This window comes from Pelobates fuscus, chromosome 4 (genome assembly GCF_036172605.1).
Source record: "Pelobates fuscus isolate aPelFus1 chromosome 4, aPelFus1.pri, whole genome shotgun sequence".
NCBI classification, from domain to species: Eukaryota; Metazoa; Chordata; class Amphibia; order Anura; family Pelobatidae; genus Pelobates; species Pelobates fuscus.
Genome location: NC_086320.1, coordinates 242,618,652 through 242,641,907, shown reverse-complemented (window position 1 = coordinate 242,641,907; position 23,256 = coordinate 242,618,652). Strand labels below are relative to the sequence as shown.

The following is a 23,256-nucleotide window of genomic DNA, read 5'->3' as shown; positions in this document are numbered from 1 at the left end:
CAATAGAAATACTTTTGTTGAATTGTTTCATGTGTAAATACATAGGTGTGCACACAAAAAACATAACCGTATTGAACATTATCATGCTCTATTTTGAAAATCGGTTCTCCTTCTCTCTTGGGAGAGGCACCAAGACAGGTTCAGTAACACCTGCAGTCCATCTAAATTGGTTAATTGTATTAATTGCTTCTCCTGAAACACATGTGGTATAAGACGACATCTGCAAATCCAAAATGCAGTATGTTTCTCTCAGCTTCTTCATTTAGAAAACTGAAGTAGAGAATTCACAGTTTGATATAGATACTTATCCAGTGAAACAATGCATTTGTTTTGTAAGAATTGGGCTATATTACATTTCAGGTCAAACACAGACCTTAGATCAGTTGCATAGCTTAAATATACTAAGGCTGTGTATAAATTGGGGTTGTATAAAACACCAACTTGCATACAGAATATACTAATCACATATATTGAAGGTGTTTCTTAAAAGCACCTCATACACAGAGATCAGTCACATATACTGAGGCTGCTTCAACAGTAAATCATATAAAGCCTATGTCTGCTATATACAGTGACACAATGCCTCCACACAAGCACATATAATAAGATTATATGAGTGAGATAAATTAAGGCTGTGTTTTCACAGAACTTCATGCAAAGATTATATTACTCACATATACTGCAGCTGTGACTAACCAAAACCCATACACAAAGCTTGTGTTACATTTATATACTTAAAGGGACACTGTAGGTACCCAGACTACTTAAGCTAATTGAAGTAGTCTGGTGCTGTGTCCATATTGCACTTAGTGCTGCAATGTAAAACATTGCAGTTCCAGAGAACTACAATGTTTACATTGCAGCTCCAAGTCTGCCTCTGTGGTTGTCTACCAGACAGTCACTTGGGATGCTTCAGGAATCCATAGGGACTTTTGGTCCATTATCTGATGCTGGATGTGCTCACACTATGCATGAGGATCTCCAGCATCAGATATTTCCCATAGGAAAACATTGAATAATTTGTGTGTGTGTGTGTGTGTGTGTGTGTGTGTGTGTGTAGGGATGTATTGCCTGTATGTGTGTGCAGTTTGAAAGAGAGAGTTTGTGGGGTAGGATACAAGCTGAGAGGGGAGCAGCTCTTTATTTTTGTTATATTAATTTTGTTAATTTAATTTTTGGATTAATTTAAGTTAATTGGATTTTTGGATTTACGTTTTGTCACTTACACCCTGTGACGGACCGCCTGGCACCCCGACTGGATGCCTCTGCCAATTGCTGCTTCCTAGTAATCCTTGAGTACCATTACCACCGCACCGGACAACATAACCACACAGCTTGGTTGAGAAATGCTGTCCTCCACCCACCTTGGACCCAAGACCAGGATCCAGCTACCAGTGGGTAGACCTCTCATAGCCCAGAGAGCAAAGCAGGCTGCTCTTACAAGAGCAATCATTGTAAGCCAAGGGTGAATGTAGCCTAGACTTCATGAAGGGTAAAACAAATCTGGTCAATGGCAGCCAGCCACAACTGGCATTATTTGCAGGCACTCCCCCCTGGACCTGAGAGAAGACTACAGTAAAAACATACACGCAGTTACATTGGCTCTCACGTCCAGGACACTCCCATATAAAATAGGTCAATCCCTCCACTGTGCCTGGGAGATAATGGGATCAGCACTGTATTAAACTCAATTATCTCAAGGCACAGAAAACATACATTTTTACAAAACCCCAACAATACCTTTCAACATGCAAAATCACCACAAAAGTTACACCTCATGATAGCCTCAATCTGGGTAACCAACACATCCAAAAATCACCCAGATCGGTTAGGGGATTCAGGAATTTCCTGGAAGTCATCATTTGACCGACTGCACACATGGTTCCATGCCCAAAACAGTTCCAGAGAATCAGGGCCTGCGGTCAGTCTAGTTCGGTAGTTTAATAACAAACAAACTACCGAACATAGTCGATAGTCTTACCCTGGAGTTTGTTCCCCTTGCTCGTGGGAACGTTTCCACCGAGCATAGTCTTCCTAAGTGCTATAAAACTGAACACAGATGATCATGGAAGTACAGCTGTGTTCAGGAGTTTGTGTCCTAAAATAGTTCCATGAACTCGACGACCAAACACCGTTGCCTGCATTTGTGCGAACAAAATGGCCATCACCTCGTGGTTGTCCATAGGAAATGTGGCCACCCAGACGAACACTTAGAACACTGTAGTGGAAATTGCTACAAAGTAGCAATTAAGCTTAACAAGCTCCAGGGTGGTCTCCCCCTCTGGTCTTTCATTCTCCATCCTCCATGGGAACCTTGGGACAGAGTAGAACCGTAGCGCCCGGTATGCCTCATCCAGCCACAGTTCCTTCTTGATCAGCCGATGGAATTCTATAATCCACTCTTCCCGGGGTGGATACTCCAGTAAAGGCAATCTCAGCACTGTTTGTGTCTGTCTGCGCAGTTCTGAACTGCTGCCTCCATATAAGTTGTAACCCAGAGTCACATACCAGTAATACAAAAGAAGCAAACGGAGACCGAATAATGCAAAGAATTTAATCTATATGAAAGAAGAGGGAAAGCCAGTACTGCCACTATGCTAAGAAAAAAGGAATTTACAGTAAGTAAAATTACTGTTTTTCCCTTCGTATAGTGGCAGTACTTACAAGTGGGATATAGCAAGATCCCTGCACAAAACAAAGGGTGGGAGCTCAGCAGGCCACAGCTTGTAGCACCTTACGCCCAAAAGCAGCTTCAGATGATAATACGACCAGCCTATAATGCTTGATAAAGGTATGTAAGGAAGATCAAGTAGCAGCTTTGCAGATGTCTTCAGGTGAGGCGGCTGCTTTTTCAGCCCAGGAGGTCGCCATAGCTCTAGTGGAATGAGCCTTTAATTGGAAACTAAGGGGAATCCCTTTGGATTGATAAGCCAACCTGATTGTATTTGTCAGCCATCTGGCCAAAGAGGGTCCTGATACAGCACAACCCCTGTTAGTGCTTTGAAAGTATACAAATAGATGATCTGAGGATCTAAACCCCTGAGTCTTCTGAAGATAGATCTTCAGGGATCTTCTAACATTTAGGAGATGCCACTTTCTTTCCAGATCCGATGTAGGAGATTGACAAAAAGCCGGCAGGACAATAGGTTGGTTAATAGCAGCACTAGAAATAACCTTAGGCAAAAAAAGAAGGCTTGGTGTGCAGGACCACCTTGTCTTGATGAAAAATTGTGAATTCCGGAGAGGAAGAGAGAGCTCGGATCTCACCTACTCTTCTAGCAGAGGTGATAGCCACCAAGAAAGCCGTCTTGAAGGTAAGCAGCTTGATAGGAACCTCCAGTAATGGATCAAACGGTGGTTCACAAAGGACTTGAAGCACCAGAGACAGATCCCAAGTAGGAAAAGGTACTAACTTGGGAGGCCTCTTCAGCCTTATGGATTTAAGAAATCTTCATATAAGCAGGTTTGAGGCAATGTCACGAACCAGGAAGTGACTTAGAGCCGAAATCTTGCCTTTGAGCGTAGATACTCCCATGCCGGCTTCAAACCCTTCTTGCAAAAAAGAGAGAATTTCCAGGATAGAGGCTTTGGCCGGATCCAAACCTCGAAGTGAACACCAGGTTCTGAACTTCATCCAAACTCTGAAATAGATTTTCGAAGTGGACAAGCGGACAGAAGACAGCAACACGTCACATAAAAGGTCAGAAAGACCATGACCTTGAAGGATCATCCTTGCAGCAACCATGCCGTCAGGAGAAACATCTCCAGGGTTTCCACGGGAAGAGTCACATTCTCCAATATTTGAGAAGAGACTGGGAGATGCCAACGTGAGATGGTCATGTTTTCCACTTCTGAAAACCAACTTCTGTTTGGCCAGAAGGGCAGGACTGCCAAAATTCTTGCCTTCTTCCATCTTATTTTCTGAACAATCCATGGTATAAGAGCGATAGGAGGGAAAACATAAGCCATGTCGAAGTTCCAAGGGATCGATAGACTGTCTAGAACATCTGGGTAATCTCCTGTATGGAGAGAAGCAAATCTTTGTACTTTTCTGTTTCTCCTTGTGGCCAACAAGTCTATCTCTGGCCTGCCGAAGCGTGAAACCAGCTCCAAGAAAACTTGGTTTGACAGTGCCCAGTCTGCCTGAGACCAATGGCTTCTGCTGAGGTCGTCTGCAATAATATTTAGAGACCCTCTGATATGGGTAGCTGAAATTGCGAGAAGATTCGCTTCGACCCAAGACATTATGCGGTAGCAGAGATCTTGTAGAGCTTTCACCTTCGTGCCTCCCTGGTGATTCAAATAAGCCACTGTAGTGGCGTTGTCCGACTGAATCCTCACCGACTGGTGATGGCTGAACTGAAGGAAACCAGTGCCTTCCAAACCGCTTTTAATTCCCTGAAATTTGAGGAAGCGCCTGCCTCCACTCTGTTCCAAAGACCTTGATGGAACTGAGAACCTAGATGGGCGCCACAACCAGTCTGGGAGGCATCTGTGGTTATCGTAATCCACTGTTCCTGTGTAAACGATAGGCCCTTTGAGATGTTGTGTCTGTCTTTCCACCAGTTCAGTTGTCTTTTCACCCCTTCGGATAGGTGGAAGGGAGAGTCTAGATCTTCCTGTTTTCGTGTCCATTGGGAAAGAATGTCCCATTGTAACGGTTTTGATTCTGCCTTTGCCCAGGCTACAGCCGGGATTGCAGAAGTGAGGAGACCTTGTAACCTCATAGCATCCCTGATTTAGCTTAGGTTTTTTTTTTTTTTTTTTGCAGCTTTGATACGGCTTTTAAAATCCTCATTTGTTTCACTATTGGTAGAAAAAGAAAGAGGGACTGTGATTCTACCCGAAGACCCAAGAATTCTAGACTCAGTGACGGAGTCAACTTGGATTTTTCCAGGTTCAGGATCCAACCGTGATCTTTTAAAGCCTTGCAATCTTGAGATGAAAATGTAGCAGTTGTCTTGATTGGGCTTTCAGGAACCAATCGTCCAGGTATGGAACAATCGAGATACCTTTCAGACGTAAAACTGCTGCTATGGGTGCCAGGATCTTCGTAAAAACTCGGGGAGCTGAAATAAATAGAACGAGGCCAAACCGAACGGTCGCATGTGTATGGAGCTCCCGACCAAAAGACCGACAAGCATAGCAAATATAGACACCCAGACCGGAATTACCGTACCCAGCAGTTACCTCAGGAGCCCTAAAGCCCGATGGGGAAAAAGACAAAGAAACCGAGGCAAGACATGCCCCGAATGGGCATGAACATCGGAGATTTATGGCGGCAGGCCCAAGGAGCACAAGGGCTCAAAATGGCGTCCATAACTGGGGACTGCTCGGACCTCTCTGATGATTTCTCCTATGGAACGGAGGAGGGATACATACCAGCCGCAGCGCCACTTCCACCACAGACCCCAGCCAAAGTGCAGGACACGGCTCCAGTGACGGCCACCCTATTAAAAAGAACTTCTAGCGGAGCTGCAAAAGAATTTACAGGCCGACATGGCAACTATCCGACAAGACCTCAAAGGCCTGACGGGCCGAATAGGGGCGCTGGAAACAAACTCACTCACCTGCAAGCAGCAGCTCACAACCCTCCAACAAGAGGTTAGAGATCTGCAAACTTTAACCTGCTCTTATGAGTGCCGTTTTGCCACCCTCGAAGATTCCCGCCGCCGGAACAATGTAAAGGTTAGAGGGGTCCCTGACAATGTGCCCGACGAGGAGCTCCCACACGTGGTGAGGAGGTTGCTGTCGGCCCTACTCACGCCCAAACAGTCCAGAGCAATGGACACAGAAAGCATTTTCCGAGTGCCCAAATCAGCCAAGGCACCGGCTTCAGCAACCAGGGACATGATAATACAATTTGTCCGGGGAAAGGATAAAGCAGCCTTTTTAACCGCGCTGCGCGGCAACTCACCATTCGCCTTCGAAGGCATGACACTGACTTTCTACGCGGACCTGAGCGGCAACACCCTGGCATGGCGCCGGGAAATGTGCCCGATCACCACCCTCTTACAGCAGAATAAAATCACCTATCGATGGCGCCCGGCTCGCACCCTCTCACTCCTGCAAGGAAATACAACGCATACCATACGGGACCTCCGAGAGGCCACGATGATCCTGCAGCGTCTAGGAATTCCCCATCACTCCCTCAACACAGACGCCCCGAAACCAGCACATCACCCAACACACGGATGGAACCCGGGTGCCACGGCGGAGTTTACACCCAGACAGCCCGCCCAGGGCACACAGGACACTGCCAGAGCCTAATTCTCCAAAGGGCCGCCTGTCGCAGGCCGAACCCACGACATACCCATTTCACGGAAGGTGACTTGAATCACATTCCCACATGCATATTCCCATGTTGGCTACACACCCTCGAAGTGGACACACATCCACAATGTGACCCTTGTCCTTTGTTCTTTTTTGCCTTCTGATTATCGTTTTTTGTCTTTTGTTTTTCCTCGTATCTCCAGCCAAGGGGCTCCTTGGGCTGGACATAACCGAGCTGAATCCGAGGTCTGGCTAAGCTCCACCTTACGGAGACTACCGGCTCCACTGTCATGTTAAACGCATAGACTTTAGCACTGGGCCACGACAGGCTTTGCTATAATAATTTTACCGTTGATATTGTTTAAATTGTTTAAACTGCTCTCTATGGCACGTAAAATAGGCTACACACACCACACCTCTCAGCAAACAACCAGGGGACTGGACAACCGAAGGCCACACCAATAGGGCACCTAGGCTACTCGTAACAGGATTGACCGTACTCGTATAACCAGTAATATATCCCCCAGATGGAGAGGAAAGGAAAAGACACAATCGCAGGCCGCACTCACCCGCTTCCTAACCCTCAGCGTCATGGCGTATACACAATGGGGTGACACACACCACATAGGCGCACTGTTTAGCTACTCAGCTACACAACATCGGCCCAACAGTTACCGACGCAAACAACAGACCTCTGTGACGCACAGAGAGCCCGCAAGTACTACACATGACAGCAAGAGCCACTACATAGCTTGATCTCGTGCATCACACATAATTTTACTCTCAAACAAGACAACTCATCGACATAACTGTTAGAACGAATGTTTTAAGCGCATGTATAATCTAACTCTACTTACACTATGGCAAAACACTCAGATATATCTGAACCTGCGTAGCCACATAAACGACAAGATAGTCACTACAGCACGATGTTACCAGTTACAAAAAGCAGTCTTGTATATTTTATTTTATTTCAACTGACAAGATACCTCATAGTATTAGCCCTAATAAAAACTAAAATGTGCCTGACTAATAAATGTCACAACCCGCAATGCTGTAATAATGATGTGATATATACCCTGTTACCGCTGTTGTGGCGTAATGAGGATGCGTGTTTATTTTTTGTGCACATCAAAAATAAAGAATTTAAAAAAAAAAAAAAAAAAAATAGAACGAAGGAAAAGTCCTAAGAAAAGCCAAAAAAAAAAAAAAAACTCGGGGAGCTGAGGACAGGCCAAAGGGAAGAGCCTTGAATTGTAAATGGAGAATCCTTCGCTTTCTTGTTAGAACTGCAAACCTGAGAAACGTCCGGGAAGATTCTGAAACCGGTACATGGAGATAAGCATCTTTTAAATCTAACTTTGCCATGTAATCTCCCTTTTGTAAATTGTGTGTCACAGACAGAATACTTTCCATATGGAACTTCTGGTACAGTATGCAGGTGTTTACTTGTTTCAGGTCTAGGATCAGCCGAAAGGATCCATCTGGTTTTTGAAATTCTCAACGTTTGGGTACCTTCTCTACCACATCTTTTCTTAAAAGAAGAAGAGCTTCTGTTAGGAGTGCCTCTGTTTTAACCCTTGAAGGATAGCTTGACAGTAGGAAGGATGGACGTGGTCTTGATGAAAATTTTATTCTGTAACCTTCTGAAACGGTTCTTGTAATCCACCCATTTGAAGTACTCTTTTTCCATTCGTGGGCGAAGAACCGAAGGCGTCCTCCCACTCTTTTGGCATCAAAACTTCCCCTTTTGTTTTGCCTGTTGGATTCCTGTCTAGACCACTGGCTGTTGTTTCCACCATGTTTTTGAAACCTGCGAAACAGCCCTTGGTAACGAAAGGACCTCTGACCCTTGTACTGAAATCTTTTATATCCCTGGGTTCTTGATTCCAGAGGAAGGGCTTTCTTTGTTTCCGACATCTGTCTAATAATGTCTTCCAAAGGAGTACCAACAAGTTTGTCCATCTCAGAGGGTAATTCACATAAGGCTGCCTTAGACGCAGAATCAGCTGTCCATGTTCGTAGCCAAAGAGCTCTTCTGGCTACTGATGACAAACCCATAATTCTTGCTGTCAGTAGGAACATGAGATGGGAAGGATCTGTATCTGATTTTCCCATAAGGGAATCTTCCAGGGCTTGTAGCCAAACGCTCTGAGCTCTGAGAACCGCCGAACCTGCAATTTCAGCTCTGCACTGATATCCTGCGGCCTGGAATATTCTTCTACATGAAGTTTCGGCTCGTTTGTCCATTGGGTCTTTAAGTCCTGAGACTTCGCCAATGGGTATAGTGGTTTTGTTTGATAGCTAGGCAATCTGAACATCCACTTTAGGAAGATCTTCCCATTTTTCTTCAGACTGTAGCTTGAACAGCAGTTTAAAATGCTTTGAAATAAACGCACGTCTTTCAGGATTCTTCCATTCTCTATGAAGGAGATCCAAGATTTTAGTAGACATTGGGAAACCTTTAACCTTACCCTTGGTAGGTTCAGTTTCTTGTACCGCCCTCGTCACTTCTTTAATAAATTTCTTCAGCTCTTCTGGTGGAAAACCCTCCTCCACACTTGAAGCCAGGCTGGAAATATCCGAAGGTGAAGAAAAAGAGCATTCACCTGAAGAGACGTCAGACACCGAAGGAGATCTATTCCTCCTACGCTTTGTAGGCAGTTTCTCTTGAATAGCCGGTTCTTTTTTCACAGCAACTTTAAAAGATTCAAATGTCTGGGACAAATTTTCCTGAAACCAGCCCAGGAAGGATGCCATATCAGTCTGCTTGGCTTTTTCTAGCAATTCCGTTGAGCACTGATTGCATGTCTTTTTGCGACATCCGTCAGGTAGAGGTACCACACATTCCAGACAACATAAGTGCTTAGATTTGCTTGTGGCTTTTTTCGGAACAGATGTTGACATCTTGTCTTTATCTGTCTTATCTGGAGATATAGGACTGGACATATCTGTGGGAAAAAAACACCAGAATAAAATAATTCTAGGAGTATGCATAATGAAAGGTGAAAGGGGAGAGTTTAAATAGTTAAATCTCACCTCAAATCACCTAAGATCCGTGTAGGAGGGCTTGTGACACGGAGAACCAGGACTGTACACCCACCCTTGGGGTCAGGAAGGTCCTGCACAGCAACATGTCCAAATTTTGAGTTTGGCGCCAAACACCGTTTCGCGCATGCTCAGTAGCGCGATTCTGTGTTTGGTGGAACACAAAGCCTCCCGGGCGTGCGTTCCACCACTGTGCGCATGCGTAACGAGCAATGAAGGAGGACCGCCAGGGAACTCTTTCAGAAATGCCACAAAAGCCAGTACCTGGTCGCGTTCCGTAACGCGAACCCGGAAGTTCTATTACCGCTCAGTTCCCGCCCGGGAAGCTATCGGGCACTCACCTCCCGGTCAGCAACCTTTGCTGAACACACCAAATCTCCACCTGCACTGTGGGGGAACCTGTCCGTCCCGTTGCCGACAAGAAGAACTGGTATGTGAGTCTGGGTTACAGCTTATATGGAGGCAGCAGGCGGAGCACAGCAATTAAATTCTAAGAAGGGGGAGCTTCTTGTCCAGAACCATAAGGAACATCCCTCTTGTAAGTACTGCCACTATACGAAGGGAAAAGGGCCATACTCCTGTGCCAGTGCACCTTGTAGTCTCCACTGAAACTCCTCCTCATATGGGGACGATGCCCAGGGGCTAGCTCTCTCCATCTCGCTGAGTTCCTCCGCAACCAGGGGCGCTGCATGAATGCTAGCGTTGCCCTAATTATAAATCCATACGATACCAGTGTCTCCAGAATGCTTCTCCTCACTAGGAAGCCACCCTGGGGTACCTCTGTCAATCACTGCTTCCTAGTAATCCTTGAGTACCATATACACTGCGCCTGACACCATAACTACTGTAAACCCCACTAACCACCACAGCTTGGTTGGGGTGCCACTGCCCTCCACCCACACTGGACCTAAGACCAGGATCCAGCTTCCAGTTGGTAGACCTCTCCTAGTCCAGAGAGCAAAGCAGGCTGCTCTTACAAGAGCAATCATTGTAAGCTAAGGGAGTATAGTGATTACAGTAATCCCAGAGTGAATATAGCCTAGACTTCATGAAGGGTAAAACAAATCTGCTTAAAGACAGCCACAACTGGCATTCTTTGCAGGTCCCCATATAGGGGGCACTCCCCCCTGGACCTGAGAAAAGACTACAGTAAAAACATACACAAGATTGGCTCTCAGGTTCAGGACACCCCCATATAAAATAGGTAAATCTCTCCCCTGTGCCTGGGTGATAATTGAGTCAGCACTGTATTAAACTCCGTTATCTCGCACTGGGGGGGTCTGATGACGTGACGAGGTTGCACGCACGCCAGCAGCTTGAATGTTGAGCGGGACTGAAGCGAGGTGAAGAGTGGGAGATACTGCAGCTAACTATTGAACCTTTTGGGCTTAAATTATGACCAATCTGAAATTCCAAACAAAGGAGAGATGAGGGTACTATTAATGTGGAAGTGAAATTGGAAGTAGGACGACGTTTTGGAGAGCTTGGTGCAAGTGGAATGGAGGCTTGAGGCACGGGGAAAGGGCTGGCGTCCACGGAGAAAGTGGGAGAGGATAAGCCAGACGGACTGAGATAAGTGAAAAATAAACAAGTAACAAACTGGTAACAAACAAGCAAAGGGGTATTTAATATCCGAACCGAGAGATTAAGGAGATAAAAAATATTGTACAAAGAAACCGAAGAAAAGATATTAAGGGCTAGAAAGTGTGAAGCTATATATATATATATATATATACAAAGAGAGATGGCTGCACTCACGGTTATTCCTTAAAACTTAGCTTTTATTCGGTTCCATAAAACAGATCAACGTTTCAGTCCAACATGTGGACTTTCATCAGGATCATATGAACATTAACAAACTTATCGCTTATATATGAATGCAATAATTGTAAAAAGTGGTTAACTCACCCCAGGTGCTGTGTGTGAAGAGACCGGCGTCCTTCCCGGCAAAGTGCGCATGTGCCGCTATTTCCCCGCCCACTGGCGTGACGTCGTTACGCACGTTAATGTCGTTGCCATGGAAACGCCGTTATACAAAAAACGTTGCCATGGCATTGTGGGACACACCACGATCACCCTGTGTATGAAGTGATTAATAGATACTCCAAAATGGTCGATATCGTCATGCATGTAAAAGTGCTAAATTAGTGCAGGAAGAAATATGAAGATGAAATAAAGTACCAATTGTGTGCGGTCTATTTGAAGTCTGTGCTATAAGTGTCACCTGTTGATATATAGTGAATCTGACTTAAGGCAACCATTATCAGTTGCTGTTAAAGTGACAAGTGCTTACTGTATAGATATTCTCATATCGTGAAGTGCCAAAGAAAATAACAATTTAAAGTGACATATGTGCAAAACATTCCAACATTCTATATATGCATACTGGTTGCTCAATATTAAAAATAAATATAAATGTGCATATACCGTATGGCTGGCTCTAGAAGTTCCAAATTATTATGTATCTATTGTTACATATATCCCACTCCTTCCAATTATGGTATAGGATATGTACTACTATGTCCCCTATGATGGATATTATGTAAGGGTATATCATGCCCTAATCTAACCAATTAAATTCCATCATAATTGATACTATAAACAAGCCTGCAACTAAATGGTAATAACTTGCTCTATAAAATCTATACACTAAAACAATTGTAAATTATACCAAATATCCTATAAATTATAATATATAATATATAATATATAATGTCAGCAAGGATCACACATTCACAAAAACGAATGTAAAGATAACGATTCATTGAGGCCTTTTGGGGAGACCGTATTCAATTTGTGTATCCAAAATGCTTCCTTATTAAGAAGCATTTTCCCCCGGTCACCTCCTCTTCTTGACAACGGAATATGATCTATCGCTACGAATTTTAGCGTAGCCAAAGTGTGTTTCAGTTCTAAAAAGTGATGAGCTACTGGTTTCTCCGAGAAGCCGTCCCTGTAAGCCAACCGGATGCTGGACCTGTGTCCTCTGATGCGCTCACATATAGCCGTTTCAGTTTTCCCTATATAACAGAGACCGCATGGACAACTCAGTTTATATATCACATGTGTGGTCTTGCACGTTATGGTGAACTTGATAGGGTAGATTCTGTTGTTGTGCGGGTTATTAAATGTCTTCGCCGGAATCATGTGGCTGCATGTGACGCATCCCAGGCACCTAACTGATCCCCTGATCTGTGTTTTTGTGATCTTTTGATAGCTGGCTATAGGGTCCGTGCGGACCAAAAGGTCCTTTAAATTTGTATTTCTCTTATAACAGACTAATGGTGTTGTGCTAAATATTCTCGGAAGAGTTTCATCACTTGTTAGAATCTTCCAGTTCTTTTTCACTGAAGCTGCAACTTGAGGTGATGCTGGTTGGTATAGCATAGGAAATACCAGTTTCGGGGACTGTTTCTTGCCTTCGTGAGCGCGTGCACTGGGTGCTTCTTGGAGCGCTTTCTCGAGGTTTCGGCTATCATAGCCTCTTTGTAAGAATCTCGTCTTCATTTCCATAATCTGGTTTTCCATAACGCCAACATCCGAATTATTTATAATAACCCTCAAAAATTGTGCTTTCGGTAGCGAGTCTTTGAGTGACTTGGGGTGTGCACTTTGGTAATGCAGCATAGTGTTTCTGTCTGTCGGTTTGGTATATAATGAATATTGGAGACTAGCAGCAGAAATAGACCTCCTGAGCAAGGGCCTATCGTTTGTACCGACATCAAGACCAGATCAATTCAAATGGAAAGTGGAGCTGCATAAATTTGGTAGAACATTGAGACTTAAAGAGCATTTTTCTAACTTTAACGATGAAGCAGTATGTAATAATGGGAACACAAGGGGACCCTTTCGAGTCAAATCTGCGTTTGACCCTACATCAAATAAAGCATCCATCAAGCCATTTCTGACAGTTATGAATAAGGATGCCGTGAGGTATATGCAGCAAGATCATAGCAGAAGACACAATATTTCTAGGCAGCAAAGGAAGATCATCACAGACTTGGCAGAAGATCCTACGATCATAATACGGTCAGCGGACAAAGGTGGCGGAATTGTGATAATGGACTACACCCAGTATGCCACAGAGCTGAAAACACAGCTAATGGATCGAAACACCTATATGCCACTGAATGGAGACCCCACAAGGAGTATCCAAAATAAAATTGATGAAGTCCTAACTATGGGATTAACAGCTGGCTACATAGATTTAGAACTGCGCCAATACCTCACTAAACCTTATCCAAGAACACCCATCATCTATACTATTCCCAAAATACACAAACATCCTACTCAACCACCAGGACGCCCCATAGTCTCGGCGATAGGAGGCGTCCTAGAGCCTATAGCCAAGTGGTTAGATCATCTATTTCAAGGTCCAGTTAAGCAATTACACACTTGCATCAAAGACACTCCGACGCTGATCTCCAATATCAAGGGAATACAATATGGAGAACACAAACCCATCCTCATAACCATGGATGTACAGAGCCTCTACACAATTATCCCCCACGATGAGGGTGTGGAGGCTATGAGGCAAGTATTGATAAGATCGACGGTATACCATGGCCCGCCTATAGAATTCGTGTTGGAACTCCTGACATTGATTCTACAAAACAATTACTTCAGATTTGAAGATACATGGTACCTCCAAGTGGCAGGCACATCCATGGGGTCAGCTGTGGCGCCTATGTACGCCAACGCCTACATGTTTATTTATGAGGAAAGCCAAATACTGGAACGATATAAGAACTGCATTAGATCATATTACAGATTCATCGATGACGTGTTCATCGTATGGAATGGATCGGAGGGGAAAGCACAGGAGATGGTGCAACAACTTAATCAAACATCACTACCAGTTAGGTTTACGGCGGACATCAGTGCGAACAAAGTCCATTACCTGGACCTTCAGATAGAAGTAGGCTCAACTAGTCTCCAATATTCATTATATACCAAACCGACAGACAGAAACACTATGCTGCATTACCAAAGTGCACACCCCAAGTCACTCAAAGACTCGCTACCGAAAGCACAATTTTTGAGGGTTATTAGAAATAATTCGGATGTTGGCGTTATGGAAAACCAGATTATGGAAATGAAGACGAGATTCTTACAAAGAGGCTATGATAGCCGAAACCTCGAGAAAGCGCTCCAAGAAGCACGCAGTGCACGCGCTCACGAAGGCAAGAAACAGTCCCCGAAACTGGTATTTCCTATGCTATACCAACCAGCATCACCTCAAGTTGCAGCTTCAGTGAAAAAGAACTGGAAGATTCTAACAAGTGATGAAACTCTTCCGAGAATATTTAGCACAACACCATTAGTCTGTTATAAGAGAAATACAAATTTAAAGGACCTTTTGGTCCGCACGGACCCTATAGCCAGCTATCAAAAGATCACAAAAACACAGATCAGGGGATCAGTTAGGTGCCTGGGATGCGTCACATGCAGCCACATGATTCCGGCGAAGACATTTAATAACCCGCACAACAACAGAATCTACCCTATCAAGTTCACCATAACGTGCAAGACCACACATGTGATATATAAACTGAGTTGTCCATGCGGTCTCTGTTATATAGGGAAAACTGAAACGGCTATATGTGAGCGCATCAGAGGACACAGGTCCAGCATCCGGTTGGCTTACAGGGACGGCTTCTCGGAGAAACCAGTAGTTCATCACTTTTTAGAACTGAAACACACTTTAGCTACACTAAAATTCGTAGCGATAGATCATATTCCGTTGTCAAGTAGAGGAGGTGACCGGGGGAAAATGCTTCTTAATAAGGAAGCATTTTGGATACACAAATTGAATACGGTCTCCCCAAAAGGCCTCAATGAATCGTTATCTTTACATTCGTTTTTGTGAATGTGTGATCCCTGCTGACATTATATATTATATATTATATATTATAATTTATAGGATATTTGGTATAATTTACAATTGTTTTAGTGTATAGATTTTATAGAGCAAGTTATTACCATTTAGTTGCAGGCTTGTATATAGTATCAATTATGATGGAATTTAATTGGTTAGATTAGGGCATGATATACCCTTACATAATATCCATCATAGGGGACATAGTAGTACATATCCTATACCATAATTGGAAGGAGTGGGATATATGTAACAATAGATACATAATAATTTGGAATTTCTAGAGCCAGCCATATGGTATATGCACATTTATATTTATTTTTAATATTGAGCAACCAGTATGCATATATAGAATGTTGGAATGTTTTGCACATATGTCACTTTAAATTGTTGTTTTCTTTGGCACTTCACGATATGAGAATATCTATACAGTAAGCACTTGTCACTTTAACAGCAACTGATAATGGTTGCCTTAAGTCATATTCCGTTGTCAAGTAGAGGAGGTGACCGGGGGAAAATGCTTCTTAATAAGGAAGCATTTTGGATACACAAATTGAATACGGTCTCCCCAAAAGGCCTCAATGAATCGTTATCTTTACATTCGTTTTTGTGAATGTGTGATCCCTGCTGACATTATATATTATATATTATATATTATAATTTATAGGATATTTGGTATAATTTACAATTGTTTTAGTGTATAGATTTTATAGAGCAAGTTATTACCATTTAGTTGCAGGCTTGTATATAGTATCAATTATGATGGAATTTAATTGGTTAGATTAGGGCATGATATACCCTTACATAATATCCATCATAGGGGACATAGTAGTACATATCCTATACCATAATTGGAAGGAGTGGGATATATGTAACAATAGATACATAATAATTTGGAATTTCTAGAGCCAGCCATATGGTATATGCACATTTATATTTATTTTTAATATTGAGCAACCAGTATGCATATATAGAATGTTGGAATGTTTTGCACATATGTCACTTTAAATTGTTGTTTTCTTTGGCACTTCACGATATGAGAATATCTATACAGTAAGCACTTGTCACTTTAACAGCAACTGATAATGGTTGCCTTAAGTCAGATTTACTATATATCAACAGGTGACACTTATAGCACGGACTTCAAATAGACCGCACACAATTGGTACTTTATTTCATCTTCATATTTCTTCCTGCACTAATTTAGCACTTTTACATGCATGACGATATCGACCATTTTGGAGTATCTATTAATCACTTCATACACAGGGTGATCGTGGTGTGTCCCACAATGCCATGGCAACGTTTTTTTGTATAACCGCGTTTCCATGGCAACGACGTTAACGTGCGTAACGACGTCACGCCAGTGGGCGGGGAAATAGCGGCACATGTGCACTTTGCCGGGAAGGACGCCGGTCTCTTCACACACAGCACCTGGGGTGAGTTAACCACTTTTTACAATTATTGCATTCATATATAAGCGATAAGTTTGTTAATGTTCATATGATCCTGATGAAAGTCCACATGTTGGACTGAAACGTTGATCTGTTTTATGGAACCGAATAAAAGCTAAGTTTTAAGGAATACCCGTGAGTGCAGCCATCTCTCTTTGTATGTATAGATTACAGCCCAGGTATTGCACCCGGTTTATGGACATTACAGCAGCCTGAGTGCAAGGTATTGTACATTTTTTCTATATATATATGTAATGCACAAATAATTGTTTAAGGAAGTACACACCATAACCACTTCCTTAACCCCTTAAGGACACATGACATGTGTGACATGTCATGATTCCCTTTTATTCCAGAAGTTTGGTCCTTAAGGGGTTAAAAGAAAAAAAAGTGGAAAAACAAACAGAAAATAAAGGAATCTAAAGTTTTAAAATAAAGGGGAAAAAAAGTAGGAAATAAAAGGAAGAAAAAAGAAAAATAAAGCTGATAAACTGAATTATCATAACCACTTCAGGGAAAAGGAAATCTATAAGTAAAGAAAAGAAAGAGAAAGAGAAAGACAAGAAAAAAACATATAAAAGCTGATGAATATTCCTTACATAACAAAGAAAAAACATTCCCCTTCATGAAAAGAAAAGTAAAATCACTAGAAAAACATAAATCCAAGTAAATCTAACAACAAAATATAAAACTACAAGCAAGTAATAACAGTAAATAAAATAAGTACCCAAGTATAACTCTATCTGCTAAGCACTATGGCTCCAAAAAAGGATAATGATAAAGACAAAAATCCCACATCAACTACTATGAATTTGACTAAGCAAATTAATACTTTTTACTCTCCAAAAACAGAGCTTAAGAACTTAAGAGAAGATCTTTTGCTAATGAACCGATATCTTCCAACATAGAAATTGATTATACTTCTAGTACGATAGAAGATATTATAATTAAAGAACCTGTATTATCCCAACAAAATATCTCAGAAATGTTAGAAGGTAAAGTAAATAAAATAATTAAATATCTGGAGAATAAAGTAATAGATCTGGTAGTAGAAAAAAAATAAAAAAAATCAGAGGGATAAATGAAGTTATTTCCAATGACCATCTTGAACTATATCGGAGAGTTTTTTGAGTCCTTGATAGCCCCCCAAAAGCTAGAAAATCATCAATTCGACAGATACCATTGACTTATTAATTCTAAAACAACAGATAAGAAACTACCAAGGGATACCTTGGTTCCGTTTTCTAGCTATTATACAAAAAACGGCAAAACACTTTCTCAAAATGGAGGTATATATTCCTTTTCAGACCCTAAAGATCTTAAAGAAAAGCTTAATCTATGGAATATTGTCGACAAGAAGATTTAAGAACTTAAGAATTCGAGAAGAAGAAAATATATGGTATTGAACAAATTGTATTTATGATCAATTTAGGATCTGTATTTAGGATCTGAGCGCCATTCGGTAATAGTGTGCGCTCAGATCCAAGCTATCTGGGGATGTGTTAAATGTATCTATTGTGTTCGGTAGTTCTTGTATTATGTATTTGTATGTATTTTCATTACTCTGTATACAATGGAGTTTGGCCTCTGTCCTCGGAGATAATTGAGTTACTTCCCAATTATCTCCAGGACACAGAGGAGGGTCCTATACAGTAAAAGAGGAGTGTTTATGTCTTCAACTCTGTGATTGGCTAATGTACAATATGTGTCCCAGTTTTCCACCAGGTCCCCTAGGGGAGTGTCCACCTGGTGGAAAACCTGCATAAATACCGGGCATAATAAACCAGATTCCTGCTGACCCTCAATACGGAGCTTTCTTGTACTTGGGGGGATTTATTCATATGGTGATTCTCGTTCGGATGTTTGGAGGGCGTATGATGTATATGGATCCTATTCGGCTGATTGGAGTGATCGGTAGTTGCCTTCATATTTGGGAAAGGAGCATCTTACACGGTTCTAACCCCTTTTATCCCAGGGGGAACATAACAACACACTTTTATACGCACCAATCTGGGAAACTAGAGCTAATTAGTAGAAAGTATTACTAACATACTAGTTTATAAAAGGAATATGATGATTACTGAATCATTAATATTAGTAACACAAAAGACAAATAAGATTTGAATTATTAAGTCACAAATATAAAATATACAGATAGTATATCTAATTGTTAAGATAAGAAATAATTAATTATTATAAGAAGAAGGCACTTATTATTATCACTTTTGTAGAAAGGAAATACAGGTGTAATCTGGGAACCTATATTTCTATCTGACCCCCACATATCTTTATTCAACAGTCTGATTTCCAAACTATCAAGCCCTAATACTGCTGTAAAAAAAAAAATATGTACTGCCTCTAGTCTCTCCAATATTCCTTCTCCTCTATCTGACCACCATTGTCTGACTTTTGATATTGGCATACCTAAGACCCTATTGACACCACCGTCTGAACATCATTCTCACAGAAACCTCCGATGTCTTGACCTAGAGCATTTCTCCATTAATCTCCAAACTCTTCTTTTACCTATCTAAAACCTCACCTGTCCTAGCTCTGCAACCTTCTTCTACAATTCCACTCCTCTCAACTAGACATCATGGCACTTCCTACATTTAAATGCAGCAAGCATCCCCAACAACAACCTTGGCACACCAAGATAACTCGATACCTCCAAAAATGCTCCTGAACTGCTGAATGCTGTTGGAGAAAGTCTCACTGTGCGTCTGACTTTCTCTACTATAAATGTACGCTGCGCTCATACAGCTTGGCTCTTTCCTCTGCAAAAGTAAATTACTTCAATACCCTCATAACCGCACTCTCCTGTGAACCCAAAAGACGATTTCACACATTTAACTCTCTTCTTCACCATATTGTTTCTCCTCCACCTACTAACTTGACCGCCTCAGACTTTGAAACTCACTTCACTGACAAGATCTCTGCAATCAGGGAAGAGATCTCTAATCTTTCTTGTTCCCCTAACAATACTTCCCCTAACCTCAATCCCTCTGTTGTTCTATGTTCATTCACACCTGCTACAGCAGAAGAGGTTTCTGCTCTGCTCCAGTCCTCCCGCCCTCCCGCCGCACCACCTGCTCCCTAGATCCAATTCCCTCGCAATTCATCCATACTCTGTCTTCTTATCTTTCTCTACCTCACTAAAATTCTCAATCTCCCTCTCTCCTCGCCATTTCCATCACCCTTCAAACATGCAACTGTAACCCCAATTCTAAAGAAGCCCAACCTTGACCCTGACTCCCCGTCCAACTACCGTCCTATCCCGCTACTGCCTTTTGCGTCCAAGCTCCTTGAAAAAGTTTTGTATGTGAGATTGACAGACTTCCTCGAGTCCAGCTCTCTGCTAGACCCGCTTCAGTCTGGTTTCCGTGCTAAGAACTCTGTGGAAATGGCACTGACCAAAGTATCCAAGTATCCAATATGCAAAATCTCGTGCAAACTACTCTATCCTAATTCCCATTGACCTTTCTGCAGCTTTTGACACTGTTGATAATTAACAGCTTCTTCTCATCCTCCGCAATATCGGTCTATAAGATACTGCTCTCTCCTGGGGCTCCTCTTACCTCTCCCAGCACTCTTTCAGTGTTCTCTGGCTCTGCTTCTTCTCCCCAACACATCTCTGTTGGTGTCCCCCAAGGTTCAATGCTTGGTCTCCTACTGTTCTCCATCTCTACTGCCTCTCTTGGTGAATTGATTAGCTCCTTTCCAATATAATTTCTATGCAGATGACACGCAATCTATCTGTCCTCTACTAACTGCCTCTCTGCTATTTCTAACTGGATGGCTGCCCACTTCCTTAACCCCTTAAGGACACATGACATGTGTGACATGTCATGATTCCCTTTTATTCCAGAAGTTTGGTCCTTAAGGGGTTAAACTCAACTTGACCAAAACTGAAATGCTGGTCTTTCCTCCCTCAAGTGTTGTTACTCCTGTGTCAGCAGATGAAAGGGGTCTTTGGAACAACGGGGAAACAACAAGGAAAACATGTGGGGTGGGGGGGAAAGAATAACTAACATTACACACCCTGTACCTATAATGGGCACAGGGTTACTAAAACATAGGAGTCATCTGGGAACCTCAATAAAGTGTCTGTCTTAAGCCCCCCATGATGGTGACTACCGTCACAGTCAACTTATGAAAGTGCTCCTTACTAGATCTTCAGGGATAAAGGCTAAGCCTCGGCTGTGCCTCACGTATGCAGTGGACCACTGTCATCCCCTCAGGGAGAGAGATACGGTCAGACCCCTAGTTGCTGAAGGAGATACTGTCACGGGAGTCACACCCCAACACGCAGAAAATAGGAAACCTACAAAAGGTGGATTCAAAAGACGTATTACTGAGCCTTAGATTAGGATGCTGATTGGCCACGGCTGTTTTTGATTTATGCTGGCTCTGCCCTGATCTGCCTCCTTGACAGACTCAGTCAATCCTATGTGAAAGCATTGTGATTAGCTCAGACCACCCCTTGTGATGATGTCAGCAGAAAGAGGCAGTTCAAGGGCAGAGGCAGCAGCTTTAGACTGGAATACAAGTACGATTTTACTATATTTAGGGAGGCAAGAGGGGCCAGGGGGCTAGATGGTAATTTTAACACTATAGGATCAGGAATACATGTTTGTGTTCCTGACCATATAGTTCTCCTTTAACTCCTAAATTGCATAGAATAGAGCAATGAGACTGCAGGGGCATGATCTATATACAAAAACTGCTTCATTAAGGTAAAGTTACTTGGTGACTATAGTGTCTCCTTGCTAAAATTTCCATTCTAATGTGTTTTTTTTTTCTTCAAAGGTTCAGCAGTGGCACAAGAAATCTTTCTGCCCTCTTATTTATTGGAAATCATATTGAGATACGCAACTATGTAATTTTATTAACCAACATCCTTAATCGACTATATACTGAAGAAATTAAGATGGCTTTTGAACTCCAGTCAAAAATAAGAAATGTTCTAATTTTTACTGTGTGCAGCCTACCTTTTCAGGATCAGGTACAAATATTAACTGTTAAAAAAAGGAGAGAAATGGAAGGACCTACTATATTGTGGCTGATTTCTAGATAAAGTCTCAATTATACATATGTATAAGCTTTTCAGATTATTTCATATTTCTGGGGAAATATTTTTTCAATATATTAACATATCAAAATTATATCATATATAAAAATAAATATCTAAAAAATATCAAATTATTAAAATATTTGTTTTTTGTTTGGTTTATAAAAATAAAGCTTAATTTGTAAGGAAAGAATAGTTTATCTATTGTCCTGTAACTTTTCAGATTTTGTTTATTTTTTTTAAACCAAGACTTTTAATGCAACATATGATATACCAGGGTTAGGCAACCTTTGACACTCCAGATGTTATGGGCTACATCATTATGCCTGTAAGAGCATTATGGGAGATGCACCAGGAGTGCCAAATGTTGCTTATTCCTGAACAACACGTATAATAGGTAAATGTTATATGAATTTGCTGTAAAAACCTCTTGACCAGAAATGCTGATTGTATGGTAAAATTTCCTTTTAATACAAATGTAAGGTTAACATGAGATTTAGAGAGTGACCTGTAGGGGTCAGTGTGGTTTATATGAAACATTGTTTGTGAGCTATGCCCCAGCATAATAGTTGTATGATAGGGAAATGAACAGTGCCCGTTTGAAAATATACAATATGTGAACATAATAGCTTAATAACAGTCATTGTAACAAACCAAAGTTCTGTTCGTGGGTTGTAAATGCACGAAACTTGTGTAGTGCAATAGTAAATGCATGAACTAGTTCCTGTTTGGTAGAAAATTGCACAAACCGTGAGCCTGGTATGTCAGGGAAACAAAAAGAAATGAGCAGTGAGATTTAAAATGCACGCACAGAATTGCCTAGTATGTTTAGGCAATTGAAACAGAATGTGTTCCCGTTCGGGAGTATGCTAATGCTCGAAATGAGCCAGTGACAGATATAAACAAGTGAGTTTAAACGAATGATATGCATGAACATGCAATGGTTTTAGAACAGACAAAATGCAGCCGTAAAGTGAGGACCTGACCCGTGCATGGTGCCGCGGGACTGATGCCTGGCGTAACGGGTAGGTCAACTTACGGTTTGTGAGTCACTTGGACACCATCCACGGCGATGGATTGAAGAAAGAAGGTGGTAGGCCGGAAAAACATGTGGCTGGATTCCTGACACAGCTCAGCTTAGAAAACCTCATGGAGTAATCAGGTAAAATGGCGTCTGGATGACCCGGAAGTGATAATCATTCTGATGCTGACCTTAAGCGATGTGGAGTCAGGTAAGGGGTGTCCCTTATATAGGGGCGTGTTTTAATTTAAGCCCCTCCCACAAATAAAGGCCAAACGGCCTTAATACATGTGTGTATATATATATATATATATATATATATATATATATAATATGTGTGTGTATCTATATGTAGAAAGAAAAAGGAAAAATTCTTGCACTCACACTATAATATGCCTTGTGTGTCGTGTGCTAAGCCAGGGCTTGGTTATCCAGGTATCCAAAGAGGTAGCGGCACTCACGGAATATTCCAATTTATAGTCTTTATTAATTTATTTTAAAAAAATATCAT

At 41.9% G+C, this 23,256-nt stretch overlaps 1 protein-coding gene across 1 annotated transcript in view; it reads left to right on the top strand.

Moving 5' to 3' along the window:
- The window catches only part of LOC134609419 (polycystin-1-like protein 1), a 201,735-nt gene that overhangs the window by 125,884 nt on the left and 52,595 nt on the right, over positions 1-23,256 (top strand). Inside the window, exon 5 of the mRNA XM_063453095.1 lies at positions 21,463-21,658. Coding sequence (XP_063309165.1) covers positions 21,463-21,658 — 196 coding nt within the window. The remainder of the gene's footprint in view (positions 1-21,462; positions 21,659-23,256) is intronic.